The 22,675-nt window shown below is 42.0% G+C and overlaps 2 protein-coding genes across 8 annotated transcripts in view; one reads left to right on the forward strand and one right to left on the reverse strand.

Moving 5' to 3' along the window:
- The window catches only part of EYA1 (EYA transcriptional coactivator and phosphatase 1), a 356,518-nt gene extending 352,204 nt beyond the window's left edge, over positions 1-4,314 (reverse strand). For 5 of the 7 annotated variants that reach the window (XM_027582507.2, XM_027582487.2, XM_027582497.2 and 2 more), the window contains exon 1: positions 3,731-3,845. The gene's annotated coding sequence lies outside the window, so the exon portion shown is untranslated. Of the gene's footprint in view, positions 1-3,730; positions 3,852-4,097 lie in introns of those variants that run through there. The other 2 variants (XM_027582479.1, XM_027582545.2) reach the window with 2 other exon arrangements.
- LOC118356893 overlaps positions 1-22,675 on the forward strand; it is a 55,577-nt gene that overhangs the window by 4,440 nt on the left and 28,462 nt on the right. Inside the window, exons 2-4 of the mRNA XM_035727069.1 lie at positions 3,087-3,192; positions 3,587-4,036; positions 7,257-7,363. Coding sequence (XP_035582962.1) covers positions 3,087-3,192; positions 3,587-4,036; positions 7,257-7,363 — 663 coding nt within the window. The remainder of the gene's footprint in view (positions 1-3,086; positions 3,193-3,586; positions 4,037-7,256; positions 7,364-22,675) is intronic.

Genomic DNA, 22,675 nt, shown 5'->3' on the forward strand with positions numbered 1-22,675 from the left:
GATCCTGAAGGTTTTAATTTTTGAAGACAAATTAGAATGTGGAATGGTGGTCAGGTTTTCAGTAATACCCTGAGTCAGAATCATAAAGTACTTGGTCTGTGATTAACCTACAAAAAAAGTTCAGCTATCAAAATTAAAAAGCAGGTTTATTCCTTTTTTTTTTTTAAAGATTTTATTTATTTATTTGACAGAGAGAGACACAGTGAGAGAGGGAATACGAGCAGGGGGAGTGGGAGAGGGAGAAGCAGGCTTCCCTCTGAGCAGAGAGCCCGATGCGGGGCTCGATCCCAGGACCCTGGGATCATGACCTGAGCCAAAGGCAGATGCTTAATGACTGAGCCACCCAGGTGCCCCGAAAAAGCAGGTTTATTTCTAAAAAATAAATGGAAAGATTTATTTCTCAGACTCTTATGCCATTTATGCTAAAATTTGAAGGCAATTTTAGCCATTATAGGCATAGACTTCAATATCCAGGTCATTAGGTAATATATTTAGTACAGGGGATCCAAGTTCATCATTAGACCTTAGAAATAATGCATATTACATGTGCCAGTTTAGGAGAAACTAGAGAATAAACACCTCCCTGCTCTGCTCCACACTACTACTCCTTTACCCTTGACAATCACAGCTAAAGTTTAGCAAAGCAATTTCCTCATTTCCTGGATGCTGACTCTTACTTTTACTTGCTTCTTGACCAGAGTAAGGACTGCTTGATGGAATAAGATTGCGGGACTGCAGTTTCAGAAGCCAAAACACCGAAAACAAAGACAGTAATGGAGAAAGCATTAAGCTCTCAGAAAAGAGGCACTGACTCAGGGCTTCATGAATTTCACTCTTTCCTTAAAATCAAAGGATAACTTACAGCAACACTAGAAGAGTTTCAGAAATCTGCCTCCCCACAATTCCATGAGCAAACAATTAATGGGTGACATACGTACACGGATATAGGTGGTATGAGATGGTGTGATGGGGCCACAGAAGGACGTTGTGGAATCTAAATTCCCACCTAGAGTGGGAGTCACCGAAAACAACCTTTACAGATAGCCAGCCTGCTGCTGCAGGAACACTTCTGGGGACAGAGATTTCACCAGCATGGCAAGTCTTTTGGTTCACAGCTGGAAGGTTTAATTTTTAGGAGGTTTTCCCTTAGACTGAGCTGAAATAGACCCATCAAAACCCCTTCTCTAGCATCAGCTTTTCCCCTGCACAAATATACTTCAATACCCTCCTATCATTCTTGAAACATTTAAGATTAATAATATTCCCTGAGGGCTCTCCTTTCTAGGCCCAAAATGTCTTTTTAAAAATGAGTTACTTAACTTTCTGATTTCCCTCCACAGGACATGTCTGTCGGCCAGTGGGCTCTGGATCCCAACACCACTGGCATTGACTGAGCTTAAGGACACTCAAACTCGTCGGCAAATGACCTATTTTCAAGTCACAATCCTTCTATATTTGAGGAACTGACTCATCCTTGTGAAATTCTCATTTCGTTAGTTTCTGCCTGTCAATCAAGCTCACTCAGATTCTCTTTGACTCAGGATTCTGCAAGGAATGACTTATGAATCCATTCCAGCTTTGTGTAATATGATAACCTAAAAACCACTACTTTAGCTTTCTACTTTTAAGTCACTGATAGAGGGGCACCTGGGTGGCTCAGTCAGTTAAGCGTCTGCCTTCAGCTCAGGTCATAATCTCCAGGTCCTGGGATCCAGTACCTCGTTGGGCTCCCAGCTCAGCAGGGAGTCTGCTTCTCTCTCTCCCTCTGCTCCTGCTCCCTCCCTCCCTCTCTCTCTCTTTCTCACATTCTCTCTCTCTCTCTCACTCTTTCTCATATGCTCTCTCTCTCTAATAAATAAATAAAATCTTAAAAAAAATAAAGTCACTGATAAAAAGATAAAGGGGAGAAATCCAAAACAGAGCTAGTCCTGATGAATCAAAGGGTGAAAAAGGCTACTGAAGGCTTAGGGTAGGAGGGTAAGGGTTGCAGTTGGTAACTCTGACACTTCTCAACTCTGTGAGCTTGGAAAAATTAACCTTTCTGAGTCTGTTTCTTCATCTATACAATGACATTAATATCATTCAATAGGATAGAGAGATTTTTGCATCCTACACTAGTACATGTTCAGTAAATTTATGTTGATCCGATGATAAGCATTTTTGTAAAGGATGAAAGATCATAAAACCACAATCCAATATGCTTAATTGTCTCTAGGTTTTACATCCAAAAATTATGATGTAAGTCAACTGCTTAATCGGACACTTAGAAGCTGCCTTTCAGGTTACTAAGATAACAGTAAAACAGTATTGTTATTGTAGTGTTCCCTCTCTACCCTCTTTGATTACCTTTTGTGAACACTTTTGACTTTTTTTTAAGGGGAAATAATCCCACTAATAGATTTTTTTCATAGTTCCTATTTTGTAATTTATCTTAATTAGCACAGTCCTCTGCCTGCTCTCCAAGGCCTTTACATGTTCCAAATTGTGAAACTTGTTAGACTGCGCTCTTCCCCAAAGCAGGGAACAAGTCTGATTTAGTCTGATTTGGTCTGACATCTAAGTCTTTCCCAGTCTGACTCCAGCTACCTTCCCTTCGCACCTCTCCAGCATCCCAGGTCCCTTTACTCACCTCAGCTACTCCTGGCTACTTCTAGATGCCCCTGATGCCAACAAATCTCTGCCCAGAGGACGCACCTTTCACCCGGTCTCCTACATAGCTTTCAAGGCTCATCCAGTCTTTTCCTCCAGGAAGCCTTGTGCACCTATGATTTCCCCCTAATCGTCACAGTAGGTCACAATTGTCCACCACACTACTCCTTCAGGGCAGAAACCATTTTTATCCATGTAACAAGACGCTTGGGACATGGCCCCCTTTCCCATCGTGGGCGGAATGAACAGCTCAGAGCTTGAGACACAGGACACTTGGGGTCTCTGCACAGGGTGGGAGAATGCCTTCCTTGTTCTACATGGACATCCGGCTTCTACATTATTCTTCCACTTCTCATTCATAGCTGGCATCCTGTTTGCTGAGTAGATACTTGCTACCGATGTTTTGGAATATATAATTAATTCACACTTCTTTACAGGCTTGAATCCTCCTCCCACCCAATTCTTTTCAAGAGGTTTTGAGTTTTATGAGATGACTTACCGAGCTAGTATTCATCAGCGTGGCCACCAGAACAAAAATGTTGGGTGGGTCTTAACAAAGAAAACGATAAAAATTGTTTATGCATTATTCCCACCTCACCCTAACTTCACCAAAGGTAAAGCAGAGATCCTGTTTATTTTTTCCTTGCCCTCTTAATTATTCCTAGACATATTAATGTGTCACCGTCATTGGCCTCTCCAATTCATCTGCTACTACTATTAACTGGCCCCCTTGATTTGGAGCAACCAACTCACTTTCGGCCAAAGTGAGGAACTCCGGGGGCTAGAAAGCGCTAAATATAAATATCTGCTTGCCCCGACTGCTCCCCAAATGTTTCCCATTACTGGCGCTTCGAGAGCAAGCACACGTCCAAGACAGCAATCACAACATCAAATAGGGCCAAGATGACCCCCTAGCGTCCCCCTCCGTCCCAATCAGTCACCACCTCCCGGAAGGAAAACAAACCGGCCCCAGACACATCCCTCCACGTGCAGCGAGCGCCCTAAGGCTGCCAGGCAAAGGGGCGACGCGCGTCCCCATTATTGCGCGCGCCGCCGCGCCCTTCCAGGTGCCCTCGCGTACCTGGCGGCGGTGTCCGTGCCTCGGAGACCGCCGGCCGGCTGGGGCGCGGGAGGTGCGCGCGCTCGCGCGGGGGTCGGGGCCTCCCGGCGGCTGCGCCCCCTCCGCCGCTCCCCGGGCGCCGATCGCCGCCCTCCCGCCCCGAGTGGGGCCGCGGGCGGTAGCGGCCCCGGGCTCCCGGCCGCTGCCTGGGAGCCAAAGGGTCAGATTTAGTTTCACAACAAAGTCTCTTCGTCACAGCAACCCGACTGGAGGCCAAAGCGGCCGGGCACCGGGGCAGGGGCCGGAGCGCCGCCGGCGTGGCCGAAGGTGGGAAGAGAGCGCGCGGGGGCAGGGTGGCCGGAGACAGGGTCCCGGCGGCTGGACTTACTCGTGTCACAACTGCGGCGACGAGGGGCTGAGGAACCGGTTCTTCCAAAAACAAACCGAAAATGGGTAACGGAGAGGCCAGGGCAGCGCTAAGAGGGGGTCCTGTCTCTGTGTTAAGGGCAAAAACTGCTCTGGCTTCCAGAAATTGGAGCCAGTGGTGGCTTTTTTCTTTCTTTCCTTCTTAAGTGCGCCTGTGCCTCCGGGTTGAGGGGCGCCCTTTGCGCGGCTCTGAGTGCGCAGCGACAGCAGGGCCGGCGCTGGCGAGGGGAACCCTCTTCTCAGCACCCCCGGTCTTCCCAGTACCCCCTTCCCGGCCCCCGGCCCCCTCTCTGGGCCCCGACGCCCCTCCGCACCCGAGCTGGAGCGTGGGCCTGCTGCCCATGCCCCGCGGGGTGTCTAGGACTCCTCAGCCCTTGCAGTGTTTAAACTGAGGGAGAGGGTGGTGGGGGTTGGTCTGTCAACATGGGGGAGTTAGGTGTGCTTGAGGTGGACCTGGAAGGGGAGGACAGGCGGAGTGACATGGTACTTCCCCCCCCCCCCGTTGGGGTGGGGAGGATTTAAAGGAATAAGCAGTCAGACTGAAACTTACTAAGACATCTGGGATTCAAATAATTTTATAAGTGGTTTTAAAGGTATGTAGTCTAACTTAAGGAAACTGAGACTAAGAGTAGTAAGTGGATTACCCCAAATCGTTCAGCCTCAACTGAATGTCCCATCTGGCTCAGTATCCTTTCTATTAAATTTTTTGCCTTTCTTTGCATCAAGGAACCCTTTGGGAGGGTAGGGGGAAGTTTCTGTAACCTCAGAATCCCTCTCTATCTGTGCGTTAATGGGGGCTAGAGCCAACCTGGATTCAACCTGTGAAGTATTTAGGCATTGGCTGAAGCATCCATCACAGGCCTGTAACCTGAGATACTCCTTCTTTGGGAACTTCCGCTTACTTGATTAGGGAATCCAATCACAAGCCGGGAAAGATATGCAAATACTTTGGTGATTTGCTCTTATAAGGACTCATGCTTTTCAGTGAGCATTAAAATGTTTGCAGTTCTCCCTCCTTCTCAAATAAAATGCCTTCCCCTTCCTCACTCAATTATTCACATCAAATGAGATCATGTAGGCAAAAGGCCCTCGTAAAGTATAAAGCGTGGCATGAATACAAATATAATTGTGCATACTCTTTCAAACTCATCTAGATTCACATGCTTTATTGTTGTTTATATCAGTCAAGTATCTGTTGACTTGTACTAAATACCATGAAGTCAGAGTCAGAATCCTTCACCTTCGAAGACCCTAGGTTATAGATTCTGAGATAAGACCAACACACAGGAAATAAATAGAAATACACACAAAGACTGATTTTTGGTCCCAAACTGTTAAATATTTATATGTATGCAGACCCTGTAACTTTCCAAAATAGACGGTATATATCAGGTGAGAAGACTTCTTGTAGAAGTCAGTGCACTGATAAATTATGTTAACCTAATAACACCCAAATATCTTGTCCTAATAGAAATATTAACCAAATCAGCCAGCTGATGAGGATGCCTTTGCCTTTTTGAATTCATTGCTTATCCTTTCTACCCATTATGAATACAAATTTTTTTTATAATATAAAAAGGCAAATCCAGAGTCTTTTAGAGCTTAGGTCATCAAAAGTTTTATTTAAGGAAGAAGCAACAATAACCCCAAACTACCAAATATATGTGTCTACTATGAAATCACCAAAAGCAATGAAAGTTTCTTTTGTCAAAGACCACAGGCATGGTATTTATTTGAAAATCATATTTAAAAAGTCAATCTTTATAATTTAGAAGTAACATATAATCTAAAATTTTTATGTATTAATACAGAGTCTTTTGATCCCTGATCCTAAAATTTCCTTAAATATATATATAGAACAGCTCCCAGTCCAAATATCCTACCATTTTATTTTGTTTAACTTCTCAAAACCTAGATTCATATGGTCCTTGGATAAAAACAGATCTAAACTTTGAACCAGTTTCTGAATTTGAAGGTGTAGAGAATTATTTCATTATTGCTCTTTAGGAAATGCCACGTGTTTAAAATACTGGCAGTACTAGATTCAGAAGATAAAGTCATATTCAGAATTTTCTATTAAGGAAAATTGTTATTTGGGCAAAGTACCCTTATTTTTGCACAGTATACAAATTCTTCATATTCTCCAAAACGGGAGTAACAGGAGCCAATTTATTGAGTATAATGTATTCCAGACACTTGCTGGAATAAACAATGCTCTTGAGCCCCTCAGATGCACAGCCAATAGGGAGCTGTTGACTACTTGAGGTTTTTACACATCTCTCCGCCAGATCAGAAATCCAAATCCCAAATCAATCACAGGCACAGTGTGGATTTATAGTCCTGCTAGGGCATAGGGTCACAATCTGCAAATGCATTATACCACCTAAGATAGGTTTATTTCTAACATGAAATATACTTATTTTTTTCATTTGACACGACTGCAAGTCTGGATAAAATTTTTAATAAAAATTTAAATGTCCTTTGTAAAAACCAAGCCAAAACCCAATAAAACATACATTCATAATTATCCACTTGAGAATATATATGTTTATATTCATCTATTGGTGTATTTATAGATATATGTATCTGTTGAATTTCCATGTAACTAGTAAATGCCATAAGGAATCAATTATGTATCTGTTGGTTTATATTGGACTGAGAACATTCAACTGTTTACATGTCATAAAATACTAATCTTAACTACTATCCCAACCTACCTTAATTACAATAAAGAAATGACAGGGTTTTTTTTGCACATGAGAGTACAAAAATTGCTTAAGTGTAGAGTTGTACTCTAGCTTTATGGCATAAATACAGAACACATGTGACAGAAATGTATATTTAAACCCAGGTCCTGTTCAAACTTTCAAATACAGATCCACAGAAGGCAGAGGGCAAAAATCAACAGAAGTTTCATAGTTCATTGAGCATTTATATTCTGTATATAATGACAGGTTATGTGTGTTATGAACAATCCTTATTCAAAGGAAATTTTGCGCTTCTCTCTCTCTCTCTCTCACACACACACAAACACTTTAAAAATCCTTTTATTATTTGGTTTGGCAATGTAATTTCATATAGAAAAACTTGTCAACGCACCTAATGGGAGTTTTCCTTAAAGGAGGATGAAGATCCAGCCCACTAGCTTAGATCGAGATTTGCTTCAGAGCATCAGTGGGAGAAGACCGGACCATATGGGAACAGCCAAGAGTCAAGCCAACTCTTCAGGTGTGAGTTAGAAATTTTCTTATGTGCAGGAATCATTTAAAGAAACTTTTACTAGATCAATAATTTTTTCCCCTAGTACTGGTCTTTTTTCACTTAGCTAAATCACTTAGTACTGTTAGCATCATGTTAACTCCTTCAGTATATCTGGCCATATATCTGGCCAAAGAGCATGAATGGAAGGCACTAGAATAATAATACCAAGAAAAATTGTGCACAAGACTGATCCCTATGCTCTAGGGCCTTTATATTATGAAAAGTATGTGTGAGTTTTAGTCTACTGAAATATCCTGTGATCTGAAAGTTAATTTCTATGCCTATTGCTCCCCTAAAAAAGGGTCTGAGGCAAACCAGGGAGAAATTGACTCACTAGACAGGAACTTGTTACGTGAGCCATAAATTTTGACTTTTACATCCAATTTCTTGTTACATTAGGACTGATTTTCTAATCCATTTACTGTTGACTAACATTAGCAAATACATTTCCCCCTATCAAGACTTCCAGAGAACATCATCAAAGTCTTTTTTTTTTTTTTTTTTTGGTCGATAGCAGGACAAATCTTTTTTTTAATTTTTTTAAAATTTTATTAACATATAATGTATTATTTGTTTCAGGGGTACAGGTCTGTGATTCATCAGTCTTACACAATTCACAGCGCTCACCATAGCACATACCCTCCCCTATGTCCATCACCCAGCCACCCTAGCCCTCCCAGCCCCCTCCACTTTAAGGTGACTTTTAAAAGAAAGGGTAGTATAATGCCTTTACCTCACCATCTTTTTATTTTTAAGATTTTATTTATTCATTTGAGAGAAAGAGAGAGCACAAACAGGGGGAGAGGCAGAGGGAGAGGGGGAAGCAGGCTCCCTGCTCAGCTGGGAGCCCAACGACGTGGTACTGGATCCCAGGACCTGTAGATTATGACCTGAGCCGAACATACCAGGCATTTTGGAGGTATCTAATGAGAGGATGCTTTATGCACTTATAGCTTAGGAAACCAAGTGTGGGGTACAACACAAGGGTTCTGGGTCAGCTTTCTGCTAAAGCAAAGACTTAAGGTTAATTTTCAAAGTGATGTTTTACCCATATCCTATGTCTCATAAATAATTACTATGGTAAACTTTATTTAAAAAAATAATACCTGTTGTGTTGATCTTTTCCTTTTAGGTGAACCTTCCAAAGTTTTTGAGATTCAGTCTTTCTGCATATTTAATGTAATTTGTCTGATTTTTCTGTTCTTTTTATCATTTTTCTCCCTTGGCACATGTATACTTTTCATTCTCAGCTACTGTTATAGTTGGAGCTTCCAATTTGCTTTTATCCAGATCATTCTACTTAACATATCCATTTGTGAGCTGCCTTTACTTTTATAAAGAGATGATATCTAACAAGTGCTGTGGGGGAATATGATTCCTTGATGTGGCAGTCACTTGTTCCTGTCCCCGCTCCAAAGGCAATGGCTTGATTGTTCTTTTTACATTTCTGTAATATCATATGACAAACAAGCATCAGATTTATTCTTCTTTCTCACAACTAGGCAATTTTTTAAAACAACACCTTTTTCCCCGAGAATAAAATTGCAGGTGCACTAAAAAAATACCCGACATAATTGCTCTTCCAGCATAGTTTAGAACAGAACTGCATGCTCCATAAGTAAACTAATGGCCAACAGAACGGAAATATTTGGGAGTTTGACTCATGAAGAGTATGAAGTTGGACTTCAAATCTATGACTTTTAGATTATATTTCCCCAGACATACTACTTGTGCTTATCTAGGCTAAATCTCATTTGCTACTTCCTGACCATGTTTTTGGCAGATAGCTGATAGTACTTTTGTTGACTTTTGGTTTATAATTGTAAATTACTATTAACATTTTCTTAAAATTGATTCCATTTTGTGAGTTCTGTCATCACACAAAAATAAAACTAAACAGGTAGAAAGCCCAGGATAAGAAAGCATGGAATCATTGAATAGATGGAACATGAAGGGTTTATCCTATAAAAGCATAGATTGTGGACTGAGGCCACTTAGATGAAACAATCAGCTCTCTATTGACCAACAGTAAGCCTGGAGAACAGTACCAGAGGTAGCCGTAAAGACAATTTTCAAACTGCCTTGCCTTGCATGCTGAACCAAGTACCATCTAAGTGCCAAAATTAGTGCCAAAGGAGTAGTGGAAAGGAGAAAGCAAACAATCCACTGTTTGTTTGATAAGCATAAAATATTTATGGTGAGGAAAATTATGTTTCCAACATTGTAATTGTCTTTATTTCTTAACATGTAACAAGAGGCACTGAAGAGCTGTTCTTGGTAATGAAAACCTAATGTGTCCTTGAATATTAGATATTCAGAGAGCTGAATTGCTGATTGGGGTTGACTTCTTCTGTTTCTGTTTTTGTTTTTGTCTGTTTTTTTTTCTTTGTTTTGCTTTATTCTTTGCCTGGATGTGTTTTCTCTCCTAACACCAGACATTTTGTTTGCTTCCTTTGTTTTGCTAGAGTATTCCATTTTATCAAACAAATGTTTGATAGTTTAAGCTATCCTTGAAGGAATAAAACTTAAAATTGCCTTATACATCATATAAACCAGTACTTTTACATGACATAAATCTATATATTAACTGAATCATAGCCCCAAACCAGTATGTTCATGGTGAGTATGAAGGGGGGGAACCCCAACAGATAAATTTTATCATTCACTTTTCAGAATGCACAGCATGCTGACAGCTAATGGCCATTTTACTCTGAAATCCTTGTCCCTGGATTTCATTTTTTAATTTGCTTGTAGATCCTGAAATAAATGCCTAGCTCAATAATTTGCCTAAATCTAACATGATATGGATATTTCCTTTCAGATCATAGAATTTATTTATATATGCAAAAGGAAAACTCAAATCATGTCACAATCAGCTAAGGAAACTACAGGATTAGCTGGGGCAAAATGTTTGTTGGAGGGAAAAGGGGGTTATTCTTCAGTGTATGTGTATAACATGATCCCTGTGGTGACTTCAGCGCGACCACTTGTAGCAATTTCTAATCTTTGAAGTTATGTAAAATTTTGTTAGCAGTCTCAAGTCATTAATTCAATAGGTTTGGGTGTCGTTCCAGCAATACGGGAATTCTTAGGCACAGTCAGTTACAATGACATCGATGAAGGCTAAACACACCATGCATTTACCTGCACTCCGTGCCGATGGAATTGGTTGTCAGTGAGACTAGGCGCCGGGGGGTGTGAAAGTATGTAGAAAATTAAACGTGAGCTAGAAATGCTGATCAAACCGTTTGCCTCGGAAAGAGGTGTTTGCCGTTCAAGAAATATTGCGAATGTGGCTGCAAGGCTCAAACATGGATGACTCATTTGATGTGAAAATTGAGCTAGGAAGCTTGAGAAGAGAGAGAGACAGACACAGACCGAGAGAGACAGTCTGGGGTCCCGCGCACGGGGGGCTGTGGCAACGTGGGAGGAATCGCCTGACCACAGACCATGAAACGACGTGAGCCGGATTCGGATAGTTAAGCAAAATTCACCTCGGGCAGGAGGTTTTTCTTTGTCGATTTCGTCTTCAGTCTACGGAAGTCTAGCTTCTTTCGTAAGCCTCGTCTTTTTCCTCAAGCCTAGGACGCCCGCACATTTTGATGCTCTCGGAAAAGCCCCGGACACTCCGGGTTGCTGGTACTGTGTGCAGGCGCATCCGGTCTCTCTGCCTGGTGGCTCTGCAATTTGATTTCAGGCCTTTTTTACCCCCTCGGCATTATTATTATTATTATTATTTTTACTACTTGGGGGGGGTACTATATAAGAAATTCGAGAACAGACTGTGGGATGCAGAATCGCACACGTGGTCCTGCAAATGGGATAGGAGGGTGGGGGAGGTGGGGAAGACAGAAGTGAAACTAGAAATTATGCTACAGCTTTAGAATCCGAGAATCTCCCTTATTCTTTTTCAATATATATTGTTTTTGGTTCTTCACAGCTGCACATATCCAATAAAAGTGGAAGAGGGAAGATAATGGCCTGAATAGTGACGTGTCTACGGACATAAATGTACAAGCAGCTCGCCAGCGGGGATTTTTGCGGAAGAACCTCAAAGAGGGATGCCGTTCCCCGGGCTGTTTCTAAATAGATGTAGATTATTTCCCCAAAGATTATGAACAGTTCTTTTGTCCAAATCCAAGATGCGATAATGCATAGGCTTCCTAAAACGGGACTTTCAAATTTCATTTATTTAGAGATGTTTGAAGCCTTCAAGAATTAGAGAAGTAAAGATGAAAAGACATCGTTTTATGATGTTTTGGGTAGCTAAACAGGTAGGCAGATATGCGAAAATGCGATTTACTTCTGGAAGCTGTTTTTGCTTCAGAATGTACCTTCTATTTGCTAAAAGTTTGTATTATCGTAAATAAAATCAAAAGACACACTGTCAATGTGGATGCATCATCTGACAAGTAAAATCGAACACAAATTTTCTTCGGAAAGGGATGATAAATCAGAGTGCTACCACTGATAGTCAAGTCACGATTTAAGAAAAAATATTCCTTCGGTAAGAATGTTCAGTTTTGTTTTTCTTTTCTAACATGTCTTGAGTTAAACAAAACATGTTAACAAGATTGTAACGAAAACTCTTCATGATGTAAACATCCAAAGAAAGAAATTCTAGATTGATTATCTTCTGGGACCGCAAAGATTTTATTACTAGATATCACTGAAGTAGTGGAACCAGAGGCCGAAAGCCTTAGGACTCTAACTGGGTGGTGAGGAGATTTTAGAGGACTATCTCCCAATTTAAAAGAAGAAAAAAAAAAACTTCATAAAATGTAAATGCAATAAGTCGACCGGAATTTTATTTTTCCAAGATTAAAACATGCATTTAGTCGGCTTGGAAGGCCCATTGCCAATTCATGAATCTATCGGAATAAAACACAAGAGCAAGTGCCAAATACCTGTGGTTTATGTAAACTACATAAAATCACGGGGTTTTTACATTTAGATGTATAATAGACGGATATAAAACGATAGATAAAAATCAGTTGTTATGGCTTGTCGTGGATTTCCATGTGCTTATTAATTATCCTAAGGTTCCAAATTTTTTCATTTACGAACACTTGTCCAATATAAGCTTCTGAAACTGCAGCAGGCATCATTTCCTTACTTCACTTCTCAAAGTACATGGGAAAAGACAGCTAGAGATGCTTCTAAGTGAAGCGCGTCCTTGCTGCTTGACCTCAGGAAACAATGAGAAGTGTTTGGCTCTCTCCGCGAGGGTGCTGGGTGTGAGGGGTGGAGGCGAGGGGACTTCAACTGCCATCCCGCGTCCCACCTCCTTATGAAGCTCTGAATGACGCCCATCTAGCACCATACTTGGGGTGCGAGGAAGGAAAAAGCTCGTTCGGGCCGGAGCAGTGGGGGGTGGGGGCATTTTACCCTGCCGAGGTGAGGAAGGCTGACCAGGAAACCCCTCCGGGACTGTTCGGTCCCGGGAGGGTTAGGTGGATCTGCACCGGGGCCTGCCAGGGGAGCGGGTGTCTCCGCTGTGGGTCACTCCCGCCGGCGGTTGCTCTAGCCGCTTGTGCACCCGCTGCAGAGGCGAGCCACCGGGGCTGGGAAACCCGCTTCCTCCCAGGCGGCGCCGATTACCAGCAGCTGCTTCTGCTTAGCCCCGCGAGGATCAGTTTGCCCCAACCCACGGCCTCTCCCTGGGCTCGATCTCCTCCCGCCCCTCCCTCCCCTTCCCCGCCTCCCCCAGTCAAGCTCCGCCGTGACCCGGGCTATTCTTCGCGGTGGCGCAGTCACGCGCGCAGGTTCTGAGCTCCAGAATGGGGGCACTGGGGGAGGGAGCACGAGGAATGAACCAGAAGGACTGGGAGCCTTTGAACCCACCCAGGGGGGTTGGAGGAAGACTCTGGGGCGGTGAGATTAGGAGGCCATAGGCGGGCAAGGCGCCGGACTCGGCTTGCTGCAGGCAGCTGCCCCTCCACCCGCGCCGAGGGAGAGTTCGGAGGCCTGCGCAGGAGAGAGGGGCCCGGTGCCCTGCCCTCCACCTGTAGCGTCGGGGAGATTGAACCCGAGAACAGGATGCCGGGCGCTGCGGCCGTGGCGCGGGGCCCATCGGGGGCTCGGGTAAAGCTGGCCCTAGCGGGAGAGTGAGCGCGGTTACTGCAGGCACAGCTCGCCGGGGCTGCCCCCGCACTCCCGCGTCGGCGCACTGGATTTTCAGCCGCGGCTAGAAATAGACCCCCGGGGAGCGGTAGCAGGAGCTCACAAAACGCTGTGTGGAAACTGGGCCAGGGAAGCCGACGATGCTCGGGATACCGCGGTGGGCGCGGGGCAGTGGGCTCGTTTCTGCAGGGTCGGGCGGTGCAGGCCGCGGGCCGAGCCACCGAGGGGGCCTTGCTGCAGCGGGCTGGATTCGGTTTCTCTTCTGAGCGCCGAGTGAGAGTGGGACCCTGGGCCGCGCGGCAAGAGCCGTCTGCTCAGGGCGGGCCGAGCCCTTGGCCCCCGGGCTGTAAGGGGCCTAATGCTGGCCTGCCTGCTGCAGAGAGGCCTGTCCTGCCACTGACGGTGGTCGGATACGTAAGGATATGCTTCTGAAGAGAGATTTCGCCTAGGTTTGCCGTAATATTTTGGGAAACTAGCGTCTCGTGACTGAGATCAGTTAGGTTCCCGCACCCTCGCACAGCTTTGTTTTGCCGGCTAAGCATGAGGAACAATAGTATCTCGGCAGCCTAGAAGTGACCAAAGCAAAATGGCCTATCGGGTCCTTCTCCCCGCCCACCGCCGAGAGTAGGGGGCTCATCCGTCAGCGGAGGGCACACCCATTCGCGCCTGTGTCATATTTGACAGCTGGCAGGGATCTTAGCGTCCTCGTAGCGGTCCAACCCTGCAGTGCCGCGGATGAAGAAACTGACATCCCCAGGGGTTAAGTGACCTGCCTCAGATGACACGGCTGTTAACGCCCAGCGCCCAGAATAGTGCCTGGCGCGAGGCGAGTCATCAGTCAGTATGTGTTCAGTGAGTGAATACCCAGCCAGGTGGTCGCAGACTCGGGAGCTGAAGCCAGGTCGGAATCCCGGTGCACTCCCTTTCAGCGAAGCCTGACCACATGCCAGGACGTTTTCCGCCCACCCCGCGCGCTCCAAGGCCAGGGCACAGCGTTCCCAAACCCAGAGGCCCTTTTGAGGACAGATTCCGGAGAACCAAACGCTCTTCGCCTTTCACCCTTCCATACGGATTTCTGAGAATCCGCCGTCTCCAGCTCCCACTCCCACCTCAGTTTTCATCCTGCGGTTCTGGGGACTTCACGTGGTCAGTACCATTTCCTTAGTATCAAAAACTGCCGCAGGCAGAAAGTTACAATGAGTGAAGCCGTTCTCCTCAGTCTCCTCTCTCCTTTTTGGCCATCCGACATTTTTTGACGGCCTTTACCGTCAAGTACAAACCGTCCATTTCAAGGCAGGGGTGGAGCTTTTAAAGGTCGCCTGGAGAAGCTTTAGCATCCCTCCCGCCAAACCCCCACCGTGAGCGAATAATCTTTTTTTTTTTTTTTTAAAGATTTTATTTATTTATTCATGAGAGACACAGAGAGAGAGAGAGATAGAGAGGCAGAGGGAGAAGCAGGCTCCCAAGGAGCAGGGAGCCCGATGCGGGACTCGATCCCAGGACCCTGGGATCATGACCTGAGCCGAAGGCAGACGCTTAACCATCTGAGCCACCCAGGCGCCCGTGAGCGAATAATCTAAGTGGAAAAAAGCGTGCGTGCAGTGCATCACGACTTGAAGACAAAACTACACCTCCACCCCAGACACACTCGAAGCTCATTGTTGCCTTTAGCTAAAGCCTAGAATTTCTGGGGCCGCCACTACCGTGGGGGAAACCGCGGTTCTCAGTCATGGGAAGGAAGGCGGCGAGGCGCGCGGCAAAGTGCGGAGAAACCTAGACTGCTCAGCCCCGCCCCGGCTGTCTCGGGTTCTTTCTGCCAAGGCAGTAAACTGGCTGTGCTGGATGCAGTCAGACGATGCCCAGCTGCCATTTACTGGAGAAACACCTTTGCTAATGCGTTTAGGGAGGTCGTTAGTCGTCAGCCAAGTGCTACCTGAAGACCCATAGGGCTTTTTTCAGGTAAAGACACCCTCCTCTAGAAGGTGGATTCGGAAGTTTTCGGGAGGTAGAGAGTGATTTGGGGTATTTTCGAAATTTAGATCAGCAACTTAAAAAATCACAATCTGACAGAAAAACGTTTGTAACGCTCGACACTCGTTGTGGGGGCACCTGCAGGAAAGGTGGATTCTCGCCTCTAACATAGGGCTTGGCGTAGAGAAGTGCAAGGATCGTTGAATGAATAAGTGCCAGTGTTCACAATAATATGGGTAAGGTTTTTTCCTCGGGGGAGCCCTCAGCAGCTACCGTCTTCCCTCGTTCTAAGATTTGTATGAGACCCAAGCAAATAATTTCAATTTCATGATTCTCAGAGCATCTAATACACGTACAATATGGATAGGATCTGACATTAGTGTTTCCTCAGACATAGTTGTCAGTATATCCTGAGATTAAATGCTCAATGTGATCAGAGAAACACGAACCTGTACTTATATTCACAGTTAAGGTATGTAAAGTAACATACAGTTTTTTGACAATGGAAAGGAGCTGGCTTCTTTGGAACAAAATGAGAGAGATGCTCTCAGATTTCTTCACCAACAATGAATTTGGGTAGTATATAATGTCTAGGGTAGTAGTTGCAGAGAAATCAAACAGTGAAACTATTCTTATGGTGCAAGTATTTTTTTTAAATCCCCTACTATTATTGTACCTGTGCTCGCACACGATCCCCACATCTTTCTATTTTCTTATATTAGGAAAAGTTCCAGAAAATATTACAAATCATTCAGGAAAGAAAAAAAATGAATAACAGCATTTCTAAGACTAGCTGTAGACATGTTTAAATCTCTCATTTTCCTGAGGTTAAGCCTTGTTTCCCTTTCTGTTGCAATTTAAACCTAAAAGAATATTTATAGGTAATCTTAAATTCTTGGTCCCACGTCTCTCAACAAAGAGATTTTGTTTTGCCTCTAATGTATAAAACTAGAGGCAAGACATTTTGCAATAGTGGGTTTTTCACTTTCACCTTTTAATGCCACACACTTTGTCTTCCTAGTGTACTTCAAGCAGACATTGCCAATATGGGAATTGAAGCAATATAAAGAAAAATCTCCCCTTGGCCAGCCAATCTGTGGAGTCTGTGGGGGATGCACAGCACTCTTAATTCCTCCAAGCTCCATCTGTGGGAATGATGAAACTCAGCCATTATGGAAGATTATGAGGATAAATTAATTAGGTTCTTCCATTATACTCCAGTCTTCTGGAGATGGTTGCCATTTTCCCTTTAAATGTCATTATTTCTAGATCTAGTTAGCAGCTGATGCAATTAAAGAGAAGATAATGTAAATTTAACAATACAAATAACACTTTCTTTCATGTATGTTGAAAAATGCACAAAGGGAAGGACCAGCTATTTGTACCTGTCTGCCATAAACAACCAATATAACTCATACTTTGAAAGAATAAAATAAAAGCAGTCAGTGGTGCACTTGGATTCTTCAGTGAATTCTTGAATCAATACTTTTGTTTCATGTTTTCATGTTCTCAGTAATGTTACCGTATCCAGTTACAAACTCTTGCCAGTAAGAAAGAAAATATGCCCTGCCGTGCACCCTTCTAAACACTTTTAAAGAATCATGCTTTATTTTCATTTGGAATTATGATTCTGATTGTCTGCTGTATCTTTGCAATCTTCAATGGATAATGAGTAGACACACTTAATTCCCTACACTAATCACCTGAGTTGAAAACCAGGGTCACTTTAGCAGACCCAATAACATCTCTGAACTTGTACAAAAGTGGCACATATGGGCACAAAAATAGCACTAATTATGATATTTATTCTGCCACTGCAGAAACATCAGAAAGACCGGTAGGCTAATGATCTATACAGCAAGTATTAAAAACAGATGTATTCCTGTGGCATTACACAGTAAGAATGTATTAATAGGTGATAAACTGCACAATCCTAATAAAATAAGTGCAATATAATAATTTTCTGATTCTTTTCAGCCTCTCAAGGATTATCTCATTTAGTTGTAGAGTTAATAACAACTTTGGTAATTCAATATCCACTATTTCTAGGATCAATATTTAAAAAGATCACAGATCATAGATAAAAGCTCTTTTGTCCACAAGTAACAGTTTTGTATTTTCAGGTTTTCCCTGTTTCCTATGAAATGAGAGGCACTGCAAAATATGATTCAGCTTATTAAAGTAACAGCTGAGTTAGGTGTAGGAGGTCCAGGGACACCGGTGGACTTGTAATGCATTTGGTGGATTTGCCTTGACGGTAGATGGGCGGTTCAGGCTGGGTTTCCAGCCTGTCTTCAATTCAGACATATGCGAAATGCTGTGACGTAGCCAGGACTCCCTCTTCCACCCCGGGGTGCCTGTGTTTGGGCAGAGGGAGGGATCACTTTGGAGCGGGTTGACTGTGGGTTGTGTAGCCTCAAGGGATTCCAGATGAAGATAGGTGGCAGTCAGGGCTGCTCGGGTGCGCACTCTCTGGTAACTGTAGGCTCAGACACCCGCAGACCGTGACATCGCCAAAAGCTGCCTCTGATGTAAAATCTTAAATTCTTGCCCTAAATGCACGTGAAAGCCTTTAGGTGGTATCAGTAGTCCAGGAATCTAAAAGTACAAATGTATATGGAACTGGGAATATCTGTGGTTTATGGAAATTTACAGTTTAGGAAATGGTAATTGGGTTGACAAGAGGGAACAGAACAATTGAATCTGAAAATTTGAACTAAAATATCTTATAAACAATGCATTTACAATTTGCAGAGCGCCCAAAGTAGGTCACGAGCAATCAGAAAGCTATGCCTTCCCCTCACCGCCATTCTTTTGTCCATGTTCTCTCCTTTGCCGTGTTCCCAAATCAACATTTTCTTCACTTTCATAAAGGAGGATCTAGATTTTGGGACATTGAAATCTTTCTCCTGCCAGACCTACTAGAGATATACGTTACTAAAACTTATGTAGTCAGATATGAGAGGGGGAGAGAGGAGAAGACTTAATGTTTTAACGGAGGGAGGGGGAGCCGTAAAATTTTCTGCAGCACACACTATCAATTGCGTTTTGCTGAAAGTTTTAATACTTAATTTAAAGTCAAAGGAGATTCTTTTGACTACTTTAGCTCTTGCTGTTCATATGGGAGAAAATCCAGGTGGCAAATTTCAGTAATTCAGTAAAATTTTCCAGGGTCGCCTTGTTTGAGGCAAACATCTTGAGGGGAGCGGGAACTTTGAGACACAAATCAAAATCTGTTTTTGTTGAAGTATGAAGCAATTAACATTCATTAAAATATTCATTAGTTCGGAATTTTAAAAAGTAGACTCAGTAGAGCTACAGAGGAGGAAATGAAATGGACAAATCATCAAGAGTACGATCCACTGTTAGTAAAGTTCTTCAGAATACCTTTGAACAATCTTATCTCTCAAGCAATATTCAAACTTGGATGGGAGATCAACTCTTGATGCTTTTGTATTGTGAAATAGAGTTAACAAAGAACTAATCCAGCACTTCTGGAAAGGCAAGAAAAAATACGGATTCTGACACTTACAGGAATTAATCATTGTGAATTAGTCTAAAAGGAAAAATATGATGACTCATTCAAGGAAAATTCTTAATCTTTTCTTATTTGTAACCTGCTAGGAAATACTTTTCAATAATTGCACTGTTTTCTGATTCAGAATATTTTTCATGCATTATCAAAATAACCTATTATTTGAATACATTTTAAAGAAATTCTGCAGAATGCACATGGAATTCACCTTGTTTTTAAAAACAGAAACAAAAATGATCCTAGTGTAGTTAATACTTTTTTTTTTTTTTTCCGCAAGAGATGTGATGGAACCAAGCCTCAGAACATTTTTTAATGTTGATAGGGCAGGTTTGAAAAAACTTGTCATATAAATCAAACTGTTCTGGGGGCAAACCCGTGTTGTTTTTAAACCACAGAGTGGGTCATTGGGTGTGGTTATGCACATGGTTGAATGGTGAATGTATAGATTAAAATACATTTTGCCACACTAGTTTCCAGAGGATTGTTTTGGCCTGGTATTTCAAACCATGAGCCAAAACTTTGGTCAGTATTTTGACAACAGAGCCAGGAAAAACAAAAAAGGCTTAGCCTGTGAAAAAGAAATGAAGATGTAGTGAAGGAAAACAGTAGTCTCTCTGCCACTACCTTACTCAATCCATATGTGGGCTTAAACACAGGAAATACCCACCATTCACCGCAATCAAGCCAGAGGCTTGTGCATCAGAAAGTGCCTTGTGGAACTAATTGGACTCTATTAAGATTGTCATTGACATGGGAAAGCATTTTGAAATTTTAAATCAGAACATGCAATGTACATAGAAAAAGATAACAGTCGCATTGTTGATTCAGGACTACAAATATAGGCATAATACACACATGGACGTGAAAGATTTGTATGGGTTATTCAGTGATGTACTGTATTAATTACCATTCAGGAGCATGTTTGTCTTCCTTTACTTTATATGTTTGCTTTTATCTGCAATCTTTCCAGAATGGGCAGATTTCAGAGTATATTCTGGCACCACCTCATGAGCAGAGAAAATTCAAGCATTGCCAATTTAAAATGATAATCAACAAAGTTCATGGTACTTGCCATAACAGCAAAGTTTACAGAAAAAAAACATAGTTGGAAATAATGGAACTTCAGGGAAATTTTTCGCTCATGATATTGGACAAAACACATATACTGTAAGTATTCAACCTCGCACACGAATCTCATTTTGCTAGCAAATCTTTGGAAGAGTATGCTACAGCATTTCTACTTCAGATATCCTTAAAAATTATGCAAATATGGCATATATGGGAACCTTATCCTCCCTTTGTTCTTGTCACAGTCTATCATACTATTACTTTGAGGCCCTACAGTGGAACGTTTATGCTTAGTTCTAACAACTGTCTCAATGTTATGGTTGCCAGTCATATCTGTTTTATAGATAAGGTTAACTTGTTGCTAATAATTCTTGCATCTAAAATCATTACTTGGTTTGCTTTCTTTAAAAATATGATTTCCCAGTATTTTGAGGAACGTGCTATATTTCATCTACCTAAATTTTTTGGAAGGTATTACATTGTGTAGTCATTTGATTCAAGATTTCTTTTATTAGGGAGGGTGACAATAACCATAGCCATAATCTACTTCAGAAGACAACTGATGATAAACGTAGACAAGATGATTTCTTACTGCATTTTTCAGTCCAATGTTTACTGCCATTTTTTAGTAGTAAGCTTCTTTATTTTGTTAGTTTCAAAATGTCTTCTTTGTCATGGGTTCATTTCTCCAATTTCAAAAACAAAATGATTGCAACTAGGGAGGGTATATAATTTGTGTTCATGAAACTTAGATTTACCATGAAGATATTGCCAAAGGAAAGGGGAAGCTGGACAAGCAACAAATAATTGGAAGTCTCTGATTCATGTGTGTGTGCGTGTGTGTGTGTATGTGTGTGTGTTGGTGTGTTTAAATCATAATCCTACTATTATGAAAATTAAACTCTGTCAGGTTCTTTATATGAATTCTGAGATCTAATTCCAGATCTTTATATGAATTAACTCACTTAATCCTCACAACACTTCTCTGTGTAGGTGCATTTATTACTCCAATTCTATGAGTCACAGAGAAGTAACTTGTCTGAAGTCACACAGCTAGAAATTAGACCCTAAGTATTTTATTGAGAAATGATAAAACTCTGGGACCATTGTCTATCCTAATCTAAAAAATGTGCAGAAAATAATAAAATAATATCAGGTAAAAAGTGGGCAAATAAAAAATAGCCACTGTGGTAATATATTATTATATCAGTTTGATATGGTGTCATCTCCCCCCCAACTACATTGTCTTTCATATATGCACATCATGCTAATATACAACCATAAAAGGGTCTCATTGAGATGGAGAAATTCTCTTCAGTGGGAAGGAAAAGTACTAGACTATAAAAAAAGAGAATGGAAGAATATTGATTATTTACATTTTATAAAAGTAAAATAATTTTAAGGTGGGGGTGGGATTAAGGGAGAAGACTGGTACAGGAGAAAGAGCTTTGCTTTGAAGTCAAGCAAAGCTGTGGTCTCGTACAGGACTAGGGCCTCAATTTCTCCATCTGCAAAATGGAGGTAGTACAAAGTCACAGGATTTTGAGTGTCATGGGTGGCAATCTCACCTTGGGAAATGTTTAAGCAACCTGGGGGCAGATTCTCTGCAATTAGACAACTGGGTCGGAATCCTAACTCTGTAAGACTGAGGTAGATTCATTGTTTCAGCTTTCATTTCATCTTGTGAAGTGGTTGTGAAGACAAAAACCTTATAACATTGTATTGAGAATTAAATTAGGTAATATAGATTAGGCACCTAGTAGAATTCTTGTCATAGAGTAGATTCTCAATGAGTACCAATTATTTGAGAAAGAGTAAAGCAAGATCAATAGAATTTGAATCCCCATGCCCTTTCTCATCCCTTAAAAAAAAGCCCAAATAATAAATTTCTATTTTCCATATAGCAAAAGCCCAGATTCTACATTTCTTGTTTTTTTCTCCCTTGTCCTTTTTATATTTGAACATCAGCTTTTTCATCTATAAAATGGGTACATTTCCACTCTTACCTCGGTAGTGGTAAATTCTTATGTTAGCATTAGAACATCTGTCATTAGATGGAATTGAATTTCTTGAGATTGCACCTCTATGGTACTACACATAAAAATTATTAATGAACTGACATTTAGTGAGACATAAGCTATCATTTTGTTAGGCCAAATTCTTAACCCCAGAAACCCAGGTGGTAATTTTGCTTCATTGGCTTGAATAGGATGATAATTTAATCCAAACAGATTTAATTCTGAAAAGTAATTTCAGGACAAATCTTTCCTTATTTTAAAACTAATTGTGTGTATGAATAATTTTCATGTAATAATTTACAAATGCCAGTGGGAAAAACAAGTGAAAGAAAATATAAAAATATTTCCAGACTTAAAGGAAGGACTGTCAGTTGAGAATGTTGTGGGTGACAGTTACACTGTAAGTCACTAAGAAAAGATCAAGGCACTTTGGACAGAACCTCTGTGTTCTTTATGTCCTGACCTTTGTTATAGCAGACTTGGAGTGATCTTGACTAAAAATCACCCCTGAGGGTACAATGAAATTTGCTCGTTAAACTATTTTAGTGTTTTTTCTGGATATCA

The sequence above is a fragment of the Zalophus californianus genome, chromosome 4, assembly GCF_009762305.2.
Source record: "Zalophus californianus isolate mZalCal1 chromosome 4, mZalCal1.pri.v2, whole genome shotgun sequence".
Taxonomy (NCBI): Eukaryota; Metazoa; Chordata; class Mammalia; order Carnivora; family Otariidae; genus Zalophus; species Zalophus californianus.